General features: G+C 45.5%; 1 protein-coding gene across 3 annotated transcripts in view; it reads right to left on the minus strand.

The window, feature by feature from the left end:
• Positions 1-13,610, minus strand: part of ERI3 (ERI1 exoribonuclease family member 3) — a 130,056-nt gene extending 116,446 nt beyond the window's left edge. The window contains exons 1-2 of one of the 3 annotated variants that reach the window (XM_053985603.1): positions 13,527-13,610; positions 3,725-3,999 (exon numbers count right to left, since the gene is read on the minus strand). In XM_053985603.1, coding sequence (XP_053841578.1) covers positions 3,725-3,976 — 252 coding nt within the window. In that variant the 5' untranslated portion in view covers positions 3,977-3,999; positions 13,527-13,610. The other 2 variants (XM_053985604.1, XM_053985602.1) reach the window with 2 other exon arrangements.
• Between the last annotated feature and the right edge of the window lie 754 nt (positions 13,611-14,364).

Genomic DNA, 14,364 nt, shown 5'->3' on the forward strand with positions numbered 1-14,364 from the left:
GAAGTATCCAGGATACACTAACAAAAAGTATCAAGTTATTTTTGCATTTTAAAAGTACTGTTTAGGAGGACACAGAAAACATTGTCTTAAACTATTCTTCTGCTTCTAGTCACAACCTTCTTCAGCAATGAGAAGATCTGAACATTTAGTATTTTCCCTTTACAGAGAGTTTGAAAGAGGCAAATTACTACCTCCCAAATGATTACCAATTTGAGTGAATCTGAGACAATGAACACCTGAAAAAACTGACATGAAAAAATGCAGCTTTATCATTACCAAAAGCTCATTTAGTAGCTCAGCTACTCCTAGATCCAGCTCCTTCTACCAGGTCAGAGATCTGATGCTCTTCTACACTTCCAGGCAGCAGACATACAGAGCTTGAATTTTATTTGATTTTCGTTTAAGTGGCTTTAATAGATTAGAGATTAACATCATATATAGAAGGCTAATTTCAAATTCAGCTTTGAACCGATCTGATTTCTACCTTCAGACTTCTTATATTTGAAACAAATCATTTATTTTCATCCACTCGGCTGAAGTTGAAGGCAAGATTCTTGGCTTGCTGACTGAAAGAGGCACACCTTCTTACTGCATTAATAAAGGCAGCCACAGATCTGAGTCTGTGGAGCTGCTTAACACAGACATTGAAAGCACTGACCATCATAAACATTGGTGTCTACAAGGACAAAGGGACAAAAGAGCAAGACTCCCACTTATTAATGACGCTAAAGCTCCATATGCATCCAGCTCTATGGGCTGACAATGTATAAAAGCAGGTACTTATAAACTCTTACCAGACAGTAAAAGAAAAAACTGAGAGCTGAAAAATGAAATACACCACCACCGTTCAGGGTCCACCGACCTCCGCAGAATGACAGCTCCCAGCTGACCCCACTGGGCTTCGGATCACATTCCAAAGGCACAAGGTAAGCTTTAAAGAGATGCAAGAGGCCAGCCATAAACATCTCTTACTGCCAACCTCTAATGACCTTTGGCTGGCTAAAACACTACATGACACAGACTGTGCAGTTAAAACCCCCCACACCTTATTTTCTCTCTGGGATGGTCCCATTATTCATGCATACATCCAGAAAACCAATAAAGCTAAGCGGTTTCTATGCGTATATAAACAAGCACTCTGATGGAGGGTCATATCTTCTGAAAGCAGTCAGAAGTCAGGGCTGCAAGGATGTTCCCATTCCTTTGTGGGTATAGGGCAGGGAACATGAAGGACCCTCAATGCCTGACACAGGAGTGAGTGGTAAAGCACAGGGCAGCGGCCACAAGGCACTCAGCCAGCAGTCTCGGCCACCGGAGCCACGATGCAGATGGCTTCCCAGGGGAATACCACTGTCCTTGACCCTCCTTGATCCCCATTACAGAGGCCATACCACGAGACCTCAGAGAGAGATCGGGCAACGGGAAAGGGAATGGAAATGAAGGAGTCTTCAAGGCTCACGAATAAGCATGAAGGACTTCCCCAGGGATAAAGCCAGCAAGGCTGCCAGTTACAGAGGAGCACGAGTAAATACAACGGGAGGGGGGAGCAGATGTGGCAGTCACATATCTTAGTGTACATAAAAAGATAGCTCTTTCAGTAGTTTGTTGTAAGAAGCCAGAATATTTTGAAGAACAGTGAGTGAGAAACATGAAATGTGCTGTATGGTGGCAAGTGAACTCTTGCAAGATTTTTAGGCTGAACTGGCTAAACTTACAGCTATGCCTATCCACTTAAAGTAACGTGGATCACAGCTTAGCTTAGCTCTGTATACGCTGCCTTCTCATCAAATCCCACTGCACTTGAATTTCATTGTATCTAGGCAGGTATTAAAAGAAAAGCAAAAAAATTATCAGTATCACAGTGAAGATCAGCACGTGACCATTTCTAGCTCCTAGCTCTGACCTCAGACCAAACCTCCAAAACCTGTCTATCAATCCTGCAGAGAAAGAGCTTGTCACTAAAACTTTGCAGAAAACATCACTGAAATGCATGGCACAGTTTGCTCATCATGACATACAGCCTAGCAGTGAAGAGGACAAAAGCCATGCTGGTCAGCAAAGACATAAGAGGTAAGTAAGGGCATCAACTGAAGTCTCATTTTATAAAGTTTCCAGATTTTGGCAGGCATCTTCAGCCTTTACAGCTACACTGAGACCCATGTAGCAAAAGTAATTTCTTTATTTGTCAAACTAATTTGTTGGTGAGGGGATGTGAGGGACTGACAGCCCTTTCAAGACATTATATGATGCAGACAGGCACTGAACACAGCAGACTGGAAAAACAACACTGAAGAACATCTCCACCTTAAAGGTGCTATCTCACCAACAAAATATATAGCAGATCTGCATTGGCCCAGACCATTACTTTCCCTGGCAAGGACTTGGGGACAAAGCTCCTTAAAACAGTAGTAATCATATTCCACTCATGCTCCTTTTTACTGCCAGCTGTAAACTAGCTCCACATGCATCATGGTTTTGCATCAAAATGTGCACAGACCAAGCCCATATCCAAAGGGACAAGGTAGATCCAATTTACAGCTTTGACAGGTCTGTGCACCCGAGGCGGAGCATGCAGGAAATAGCCTGATATCTCACTTGGGGAGCGGTTAAGAGCCTGCTAGTAGAACTGGATGCAGAGCCACAACAGCCTCCCACAAAGAGCCAGCAAAAGAGCAGGGAATTTGCTATCCATTCTTCAAGAAACAGGAAGAAAAGGCAGCACCCCACCAAGGCACTACTGGGGAAGTTTGATCCCAACTTGCAGCAACCCTTTGTTAGGACAAGTGCAAGGGATACCACAGCGGCACTGGGAAATGCTGCATTGAGTCACTTCAGTAATGAGACACCATGCTGAAAACTGCTTAAGCCTTTCATATAGTTGAAACAAAGCAAAAGGAAGTTGTTGTGACCCAATGCAGGTATTACCAACACATCCAGACCAATTACTTGGCAGAGGAGGTTGAGTCCACTTTTGACCCAGAAATTCTGTTTGTTCGCAACCAACCTAATATCAGGGTTTTTTTTCTTTTTAGTACTGTTTTCCAGTTAAAAACCTAGGCCCATCCTGATGACAACTGTGAATATTTTTACTAATCTGCTCTACAGTACTGTGGAAGAACTGTTTGCAGAAAAGTTCTGTACTTCATCTGGATCTCTGTATGTCTCAAGCGGTAGAGCACTGGAAGATCTCTCTGAAGCTGAACTCTTCCTCTCATTACACTCCAGAGTTAAAACCCAGGCAAGATATCTGATCTTGCTGAAATTATCTACAATTTCTTCTCTACTTAAAAATACCATTATGTTGCATATATTCCCATCATTCAAAATATTCTTTTCCTAAAGCTGTTTGCTACCAACAGTAGAATTTTTCCTTGCAGAATCAAACATGGCTGCCATCTATTAATGCAAGTTTCCAGCCAAAAATTTCTAGACCCTTCCCAGTTCAGACAAATTACAAGTATTCATGACTTAAAGTTGTTTTCAATAACACATGAACTGTCACTTCCTTGATGGAAATCAGACTCCTTTATTCATTCCCACCAAACAGTCCTGGCATTGCTCCTGAGACAGCAGGTGACTGGCAAGAGCCCTGGAGAACCAGCAATAGAAAGGAGGTGGGATAAACCAGAAAAAGTTAGTGAGCCAGCACTGTGTTTTTTCCTTTTACCTCTCAGAAGAGCAGCAGCAACTTGCAAGGCAATAATTAACAGGATTAACTATTTACCTGAGGATGAATCTGCGGTTTATCACATGTAGCCTCAAAATCCAGCACTAAGAAGTAGTGATATCTCTGTGGAGGGAAGGATGACATTGCTGCCATGGAAGCTCCAAAGCCGTGGGACGCCAGTTTCCTGCTTAGGATGGAGTGGAACCCTTCGAGAACACCAGATGGGAAGAGGGGGGACACAGCTTGTCTTGACCTTGAAAGTAAGTTTGGGGGAAACTTTGCTGCTCCAGTATGGAGAAGTGCTATCATTGAACATCCAGAGGCATCTGAAACTGAAGAGAGACTCATGTTACTCATGCACACACACATCTTATCTTTATTGGTATCTGTTCACTATCCTCCTCTGACAGGGATTCCCTTTGTGCTTCCCAGTAGAGGTTCCAGCATCACAAACCTGAAATAACACAGTAACCTGCTCTAAGCACAACAGATGACATTTGGATTGAGCTTAAGGTGTCCAGAATCACAGGCAACTGAAAATTAACCTCTGCAAACGACTCTAAATTAAGAACTATGAGATAAACAACAGTCATGGCTCCAGGCACCAGATGACACCCCACTGCTTAACCTCATTATAGCAGAACAAAAAACCAACACAAACCAACTAAAACACAGAATATCCAAGCTAAGCCCTGTTGAAATTTCTGAGGCCTTTTATCTGTTCATATACAATGCAGTTTCTGATACATGGTAAAAATTAAACACAGCAATGCACATACCAACACTACAACTTATCCAAATAGCTTGACCCTGAAACATCTGCCAGTTGCATCAAAACATGGCACTTCCATTACAAATCCAGGTGGCTGGTGACTGGAAGACTCCTCCCCAGGAAAGTTCTCATTTGCTCTGTATACAAGGTTTCTCAGCTATGTGATTTTAGTGCTACACTCCACTTCTGATTTCAGGTATTTCTCTCAGAGGAGGCTATCAGTTCAACTAATCACATGCAGGGACTGCAAGAAGTGTAAAATGCAAGCAGGACTCTATAGGCTAGTCTTCCTCCCAAAGAAATATCTCATTCAGCCATCACCTTCTGATACTTTCATCTAACAAACACTATTAAATAAATTGCATTATCCGTGTGGAGACTACCTGGATTTCGCCTCCTGCTACTTTTCTTCTAAAACTTTGCAGGAAAAAGCTGCCAGGATTGTCACTATGCAGGATGTGTCAGCATCAGGGCTGAGAATTCAAGACCAGTTCACGGTGTTACATGGGTGGGTACAGGGACTGATAGCTAAACAAGCAAATAGCACCAACTCAGTCCTCCTGAACAAGGATAGGAGTACCTCCTCTAATTGTGTATGCATATATATATATATATATACATACACATAATGCTACATAAGATATTTAAATCTATCCCCACAGCTGGTCCCACTGCTCATGGAAGAACTCCATCACTTGACATGCCACCCACCTGCCCTTTTATGAGCATTGCCCCCCCACACCTGTGCTGACTTTTTGCTCTGCCATGAAGGGATGGAAGCACCCAACATGAGACAAAGTGGCCACAGCAAAACGGGACTTGCTGCTCATGAACAAAGTCACTGTTTGCACAAAAGACAGCATTTGCTCTTTCCCATCCGTTAGTCCATCAGGTAAATAATGCACGTGCCAAAACACACACTTAATGAGGTAAATAATATGCCTTGAATAACGGCTAAATCTGTATTTACCTGCGAGACCAGAGAAACTCGGAAGGACCAGATTAGGAGATAATTGCAGCTAAGCAGGTTGTGTGCTTTGAGTAAACATGCATTTGGTAACCTTCCCTTTCCAAGCTTTTGAGTGAAAGGCAAAAATCAAAGAAGTTGAAATGTTTAAGACCAAGCCAGTCCCCACACTGCCAATTCCATGGCATATATGCATTGCCCCTGCCTCAAGGCTTTCATGTTTTGAAGCTGTTTGCTTCATCAAAGCATTGCGCCAGACAGCAGGTACCTCAAAAACTGAAAAGTCAAGTTGCAAAACCAAAAATGAAGAACCCAACGTAGCATTTATCTTAAATGGGCTCAGTTCTACCTATTGCCTTTTCATCTACAGCTTTGGCTGTCATTCATAAACGCATTACAGCCAAATAGATGTTACTGATATTTTCTTCTAACATGTGCCAGATAAAAGATATTTAAGGTATATATGCTTTAAATCTTCTAACTACTATGAGTCTAAAGGCCCATCACAACAAATATCTCTCAGAATAAAGCAGCTTGTAAGTTAATTGCAGGAAAACCTGGTCTTTAGCCTACTGCATCAAATAAAACATACAGTTGGAGTGGGGGAGGCAGACAGGCTTCAACCCCTATATCAAACACAGCAATAAAACGTGTATTATCCACCCACCCACAGCAAGATCTCTTCTCTAATGCATCTTAACTGGCAAGATCAGGGTATCTGACATGGACCCCATGAATCTTCAGGCTGGGTTGCACTACACACAGTGGTCCAGAGGTTTCCAAGCCACTGAGTCCAGGGCAAAAGTAAACCAGCCGCCTTGGCAGGATTCAGGCATGTCCCCACGCAGCACCATGCCAGACCCTGGCATGGCAGGTCAGGGTCACAAAAGTACCACGTGACATCCGTGGAGGAAATTAACAGCCAATATCCAGTGCCTGTTTACTCTAACAGCTTCTGCAGTGGTCCACATCTAGCAGCAGGATCAGGCTTCCCATCCTAAAAGCAGCCTTCCTCCTCACTCTCCTGTAGCAGAGGGAGCAGTGCTCTGAACAAAGGTGTGTGAGTGGGGTATTGCATGTGGATTTCCCTACACAGGCAGCATACAAACAAGGGCAACCCCACTGCAAACTCCGCACCTTCAGCCAAATGAAGTTTTAACGGTATGTTTACCCAGCCACTGTGCTGGGTGCCCTGGGAAGACCTCACATCATCTTCTTTGGCAAGGTCAGAGTGCCTTAGAGCACAAGATAGCTGGTGAGCAAACACACTTTATTAGATGTCATGTAAAGCATTTATAATGGCTATGACAATGCAAAGCACTAGTAATTATCCTGTACTTTTTTCCAAGAGAAAACGATGCAAGCAACGCAGCTTCAAAAATTAAAAACCCAGCTCTAGCCATATAAATCCACATGTTCAGTGATTCCATTTCCAAACCTACATAAAACACCATATATATATTTCTTATACACACAGGATCAGATTATAATCTCAGACAGTGCAAGCTGTCACATCTGGCAGTCAACCCTACTAGGTTAATATTTCATATCACACAGCTCAAATTCCTCACACAGATACGTATGAAATGTAATGGGACCATGAACTGAGGTTGGACCTCAGGAATTATTTTGACAGATTGTACACAGACCTAGGAAAATGTGACAGCACTTTACATTTGCTACACCCAGTAAGATGGGAAATGGCCATATGTGGTGGGTTTCAACTGGAACATAGTTTGTGTTCTGTGCTGTGTAACACTGTGTGTCCCATATGACAGTACTGGCTAAAAGCAGCATCTATATTTTAAAACTAAATTAAGAAAAAAATGTTCTCTGGACATCAGCTGCAGGTACCAAGACAAGTTCAGGCTGACCACAGATCTTGCTTCTTTAGCAGTCCAAGCACATGGTACTAAAGCACAACAGTTTGATCACCAGTAAGGAAGGAAAGCCAAGAGAAAAGCAAGTGTCAGCTGTAGCCATCAGCTTTGCCAGGGGCCCCACTGAGTGTGAAGTGGAGAATCTGCACTGGCGCCTGTTGCACGCCAGGCTTCCTGCTGGGAAAGTTGCTTAGGGACAACCAAAGCGGCAAGGAACAAGACAGGGAACTCCTGCCACGTGAAGAATGCTGGTGACAAGAGCCAGCAGGGCAGCACAAATGCCGTCCCCTCCCTGCAGGGCAGCCCCAAAGCCAGAGAGAGATGTGCACCACACAAGCTCCAGAGGAGTCAAATTCATCAATGGCAGGACAAATTAGCCTACTAAGAACTTGAGCTTACTGACTCCTGGTACATAAGATAAATAGGAACTTTTTACAACTACATCTAATTAAAATTACAGTTTGCCTTTGAGCCCAAAATATTCCCTTTTACTTTCCAGTTTGATGAGCTGAGTAGGGAAGGGGCAGGAGGACAACACCTAACTTCACATTGGTGGGGTGACCCAAGAAATTACATTTTATGAGAGCCTTCACTTACATATTAAATTACTTTGTTATTACAAGACAGCCCTCCACCATATTACAAAACAAACAAACAAGAAAACCCCCACTAAGCTAATCTATAAGAGAAACTGAAATTAAATAATAAAAGCAAGCAAGCTCTGGGAGTAAAATGCTTCAGTTTATTATTTGTGCAAAACCTGGGTAGGGGCAACTGTGACTCCTGGCCTCCAACAGACAACTGAACTCAAGGCTAGAGCAACGCAAACCAATCAAAAATGTAAGTCAGGTTTCTCTATTTTATTGAATTATGGAGGAAAAAAAAGTTAGGGTAATAGAGATGCTTTCTGTAGAACAAAATTGCACACATTTAGCAACACCTGGAACACAGTATAACAAAAAAATGCAGGACTTCAATTTTGGTAGCTGTTCAAATGCATACTCAGAGGTCATATGTGAGCCCATATTTCACTTGTGTGAAAATATAACTGAAGAACAATAGAGATAACTCAGGGTGTTTTTTAATCAACCTTAATCTAAACCCAAATATTTCATTAGATGAACTACAGTACAAAAATGACAGCACCTGGCTAGCCTGTGAGGCAGGAAACAAGAGACTATGAACAAGACCAACTTATCCACTCTCACCACTCAAACTGGCAAAAAAAAAAAAAAAACAACATAAAGTAAAACAAATAACAAAAGACAAAGCTTTTAGAACTGTTTAATAAAGTAACACAATTTTAGACAGGTAGATTTGCTTCTTTCTTTAATTTGTTAACCTCACAGTATCATCACTTGAACATGAGAACAGTACACTTCATGGCTGCACTCCCTTCGTGTTTGGCTGGGTTTGTCTCCAGCACTGCTAGACAACCACGCCTGTGTTTTGGAATATTTATAATGTCATGGCACGTCTGTAAGCTGCCCCATCATCACTCAGCTCAGATACAACTTGGCATTCATCATTTTGTTTTTACAGTACTCCACAATCACACCCAGGCTCTTCCCACTACAGATGAGGAGGTCCCTGTTCTCAAGAACTTACAGTCTAAAATTAGAAGCAATACAAGTGAGGGGAACAACAGAAAAGAATGAGGGGTACAGGAGGAGAGTTGGGCAACTGCTCATCTGGGAGAAACATGCATCTTGGTAGGTCAACTGAAAAAAGTAATTCGCCCTATACAGGCACTGGTTTCCCTCTGTATGGTCATTATGGAAGAAATAAGTGAACATGGAAAAGGCTGACTAAAGGACGGAGGGCACTCTTGGGTTAAGGAAGGTCTCTCCCATTTCTTGAGCTCATTCTTGCCGCTGGGTTCCTTGGCTGATTTGTCAAAGGCACGCCCCACACATGTCAGAGCACCAGAATCTCTTCCATTGTGACATCACAGACGCGATGGCTTGTGAGATCACAATGTGCAAGGCCGAAGGCGCTGATTACTTAGGGAAGCGCTTGCTGGAGCTATGGCACCCTACAAAGCTGGGAAACAAACACATCTCAGTTCACTTGACAACACAGTGAAACCCACATGAGACTCCACACCAGCAGGACACGAATTTGTCTGAACAGACCACCCAGAAGCCGTCCCAAAGATGCACAGTACAATTCCACTCCAATTTTATTAGGCCACCTCTGCTAGGCAACCCACTTTCGTCAGCTCCTTGACTGGTCTCCTAAGACAGGCTTTGCTGTGTATTTTTAAACCTTCTCCAAGAGTAACTGCAGATGAGCAAACGGGTCTAAGCTGGAGTCTGAAGTAGTTCCACACAGCAAAGGACTGGTCACTTAGAAGAAATGTAGAGAAAGGAAAGAACAAAAATTAAAACAAAGAAGCAATAACAGGGACACATACAGCAAAAGCCAAAGAGGAAGAACAGATTTGCTATTAAGGAAAAGAACAGTTGCACAGGATCAGACCAAAAATCCTCTAGTCCAGTTTTCTGCCTCTGCCTGGGAGCCATAAGAAAATGCACCAGTGTGAAACTACACAAAATGAGGATAACCAAGCCAACAGTTCTGGGAGGCCAAAGGGAGGCAGGCCTGTCCTTCCCTCTTAGTCTTACTCTCCTGCTGATTACGTTACACCAGTTCCAGAGCTTGCCTGGCCCTTCTGTGAGCCGATTCAACCACAGGAACCTATAAAAGGACTAACACGGCCAGAATAAAACACAATTAAAACAAGATAGTTTCTGGCTAGTTTAGTGAGACAAATTCGCTCAGGGCCAGACTGGATGAGTAACAAAGTTTAAAGAAGAGGATGAGCCCACACTGGCAGAAGCAGGAATGAGATGAGCCACTGGGGCTGTTGGTCAGCTCAGCCACTCACCAAACCATGTACTCAGACCAGGACAGAGACACCTGGGATGGCATGGCACTTTGCAGAGAATGGAGAAGTTATCTTGGCTCTAGCAACACAGACACATTAAACTTGAATTCACAAAGCCCATCAGACCATCCTGCCTGAACCTCAAGTAATGCTGGCCCTAAAGTTTCCATTTCCTTAGTCGAGCCCAAAGGCTTGAACGTCTTTCAGAAAAGTTTCTGGCCTTGAATTGCAGCATGAAGAATGGAGGTTCCCCTCTACCTTCAGACAGCTCGTTCCAATGGTCAATCCATTCGCTGTCAAAAAATAACACATCTTAGTTTTCATGCAAACTTTCCCAGCCCTGGTCTTTGAGATAAGTTTTGAAATTTATGGCACTTCAGTGCTCTCAATGCTCAGCACAGCTCCCAGTGCCAGGAGCTAGAGATTTGTAGCTACTACACATCTAGTCAGTAAAAGCCACTATTGCACATTGGCCTAATTTAGTGGAGACATAGCAGGCCGCCCTTTGTTTAATGGTATCTGGCACGCATAATTACTTCATTTTCATACACATGAATGCCACAGTTGTTCAAACCACTTATACAGCTACACACCTTCATTATCAGAAAAATGAAGCTTAATACCTGAGAGTGCCAAATGAATCTCAGCCTGGATTCGGGAAAAGAAGATTTGCATTGCTCAGTACACTGGTAACTTTTGATCTTCACAAATGCGCTCCAAAAGTGTTAAAAGAAAGCCGGTACCCTGGCAAAGCTCTGTCCTGGTACACTGGCAAAGGCTCCAAGCAGGGTAGCAGCTACAGTGGGGCATGGTTTCCACACAACCCAGTCTCAGCCCAGAAAATCTGCCAAGGAAGATGTTGACCCTAACATTCAACCACAGAAAAAAAAATAATGATTGTAACAAATAGAGTGGAAATTTTAATTTTTTTTTTTTTTTGGTTGGAAGAGAAGTATCTTTACAACACATCTAGGGAGAACATAACTTTTCAGCTGGCCTGAGGCCAGCTGAGATCACTTCTCTTAGGGCAGGGAAATGGTCCAAATGGCCCCTAGCACAGCCAGCACCTCTGCTCTAGGTTATGTCTTGACAGCCTGAACTCGTCCAGTTCTTCCCTTATTCCCCTGCTTGCCATGGCACCATACTGGTGTGTTAGCTCATCACTACTAGAGTGAAACACCAGGTGCCTCAGCAGGACCATTTCTAGCAAATATACCTGCTTCAGATCCAAGACAGACTTGTGGCAAAAGCACAGTTGCTTACAGCCTTACGTGCTCTCCTGTAAGCCCAGGCACAGTGGGCAGTCCTGCACCATTTACCTGGATGTCACCATACCTGCACTCTACAGCCTTGGGCCCTCCACTGCAGGTGGCCACAGGACTGACACAGAGACAGGGTGAAATGCAAATACTTCACACATTTAAGTATCTTCCAGAACTCTATTTCCAAAATTTAAGGGGGTTAAAAAAAAAAAATAAAATCAAGGCCTACCAAAGTCAACAGAATCAAAACAGGATAAGCACATAACCAGCTGTAATCAGGCCCTCTAAAGAAACCAAACTGAAGCATCTCGCATCTCTCAAGTGTAGAACAGAAACTTTAGGTCCTATCAGTGTTTATTCAATCCAAGGTCTTCTTTATTTAGCATCAGGGACATAGGCATTTTTTAAAAGGCTTTAATCACTTTCTTCTTTTGGATTTTGGTACCACTCAAATCTGTTTAGACACGCTAACTTTACAAAAAAAAATCAAACCACACACACTATTCATGTTAGAGCAACCCAAAGTTTGAGAGGAACAAGAATGCATAAAAGGGCCACAGGGCCACTCTTTGAAACAAAGCAAATATTTAGTCCACATTGTAAATTAATGTGAAAATTCAGTTGCAAAGGGCAGAATTCAGTGCTTCAAAATGGAAACAAAAGTTTCTGAAATAAAAAACACCATCTGAAATCAAATTTCCCAAGCCTACACAGTGGGGACTAACCAACTAGACTTTTAACATACTACTGAATTTCAGTATAATTCATTCTTGGATAAAAGTTCAGATGCCAACTTTAATATCAAGCTATATGAGATGCTACAATGTTGCAAAAAGACACTACAGGACAAAATCGATTCAAGTTACCATTAGAAAGAAATCAGGTAAAATCATCAAACAGCTGTTAACAGCATCTGATGGGACAAGTGCTTTGGAGATGTACCTTTCTGGAACCCTGTATACCTCATCCTTCCTGAGACACAGTGCAAGCATTAACATATTAGAAAACTTGCTGGTCCCCTTGCATCACAGCTGAAAGAATATCAAGAGTTTAGACTAAATAGCAACTGCCAATCCACCATGTCTGGAACCAAAAGCTCAATAAAGAAACTAGGTAAGTAAAGAAGTAGCAAAACAAATGTCACACTTATTAGCAAACAGGCCAGCAATGACTACGTAAATCCACCAGACACAGGACTTGTAAAAGACAGAACATAAGCAGTAAATGACAACACCTCTTCATACATCTCAGTTTGGAAGAAATACCTCTAACAGTATAGCAGCAAGAAAAGAAAAGGAGAAGAAATTCCTACTGCCAATGAGGAAACAAGTAAACAGACGGTACTCCTAAGCTTCCTCAAGTTTACTTCACTCTCCAGATCTGAAACAGGTGAACAGTTCAATCTCACAGTGTAAAAAATATATTAAAAAAAAACCCAACACCAAAACAAACCTCCTACTCCCTCATTACCTCCACCTATGAACCTCCACATCCCAAAACATTAAAAAAAAAATCCTTGCTGCTGCTGCCTCCAGCTCAGCCCGTGCCCATCCCCTGGGCAGACGGGCTGTTTTCTCTTCCTCAAGCCCTGAAAGCAACTGATCCCGCTCCAGCTGGGATCCGGGGGGCTGCTGCCACAGCCACCCCCAAGACCTCCCCTCAGGGCCGCACCGGGGCGCGGAGGGCCCGGCAACCCCGGCGTCGAGCGGACGAGGCGCCGCCACCCCGCGCCCTCCTCTCGGGCCGGGGCCGCCCCCGGTCCTCACCGGCACCCCCGCCCTGCTCCGCTCCGCTCCGCCCCGCCCGGCCCGGCCCGGCCCGCAGCCCCACGCCCCCGGTTCGAGCCCCACGGCCGCGGGGGGCCGGGCCGCGGCCCCGCTCCGCGCCGGGCCTTTACCCCCCGCCCCAGGGCCACGGCGGCCCCACGTCTCCGCCAGGCCTGCGGGGCCCCCCGCGCCGGCCGGGCCCCGGAGGGCTGGGCCGAGCCGCCGCCCGCCTTCCGCACCACCCCCGCGGAGGAGCCGCCCCGGCCCGGCCGGGCCCCGCGCCCCGCACTCCGCACCACGAGTGCCCGGCACCGCCACTCACCGCCCGCACTCTGACCCCCGACCCCGCGCTGAGCGGCAGCGCCGCCGCCCAACCGCAGCGCCGCCCGCCGCCGCCGGGGGCGGGGCTTCCGACCCGCCGCGCCCCCTCGCGCAGGCGCGTGCCTCGCGCCGCCCCGCGGGGCACGCTGGGGGTCGTAGTTCTCTCCGGCCGGCCCCGCCGCGTGGCCGCGCCTCGACGCCGCGCCGGGTCCCCGGGCGCTGATTCCCACCCGTGCCCGGCGGAATCTCTTCCTCTCCCCGCAGAGCCGACTCCTCGTCTGCCCCGGGGCCACCACTTACCCGCCTTGTGTCCTCAAGGGCCATCCCGCCGTGTCGCCAGGACACCTCCTCCAGCTCCTGATGCCTCCACGCTTCTGTGTTCACTCGTGTCTCTTAGCCGAAACCCGTGTCTGAACCGTGCGTGGTCTTTGCTTGACACCCCTGAGCTGTGGCACCTCCTCCCCACTCACGCGGCTGGCACCCTGAGCCAGGATGTGTCAGATCTCACTGGCTGTCACACTCTGCAAGGGTTCTGAGCCCCCATCCCTGCCAACTGCGCAGGGAACAGCAGCCGGTGCTGCGCTGCCACCGGACAGCACGGCAAGGAATAGGGAACAGGCTGCCCAGGGAGGTCATGGATTGTCCCTCTCTGGAGACATTCAACACCCACCTGGAAGCGTTCCTCTGTCACCTGCCCTGGTGACCCTGCCTTGGCAAGGGGATTGGACTGGATGATCTCCAGGGATCCCTTCCAACCCTAACAATTCTGTGATTCTCTGAACTTACCTGCAGTGATACCTAATCTTTAGCCTACTGATGCATCCATAACTCTTGCGAGG

The sequence above is a fragment of the Vidua macroura genome, chromosome 9, assembly GCF_024509145.1.
Source record: "Vidua macroura isolate BioBank_ID:100142 chromosome 9, ASM2450914v1, whole genome shotgun sequence".
In the NCBI taxonomy this organism is placed as follows: Eukaryota; Metazoa; Chordata; class Aves; order Passeriformes; family Viduidae; genus Vidua; species Vidua macroura.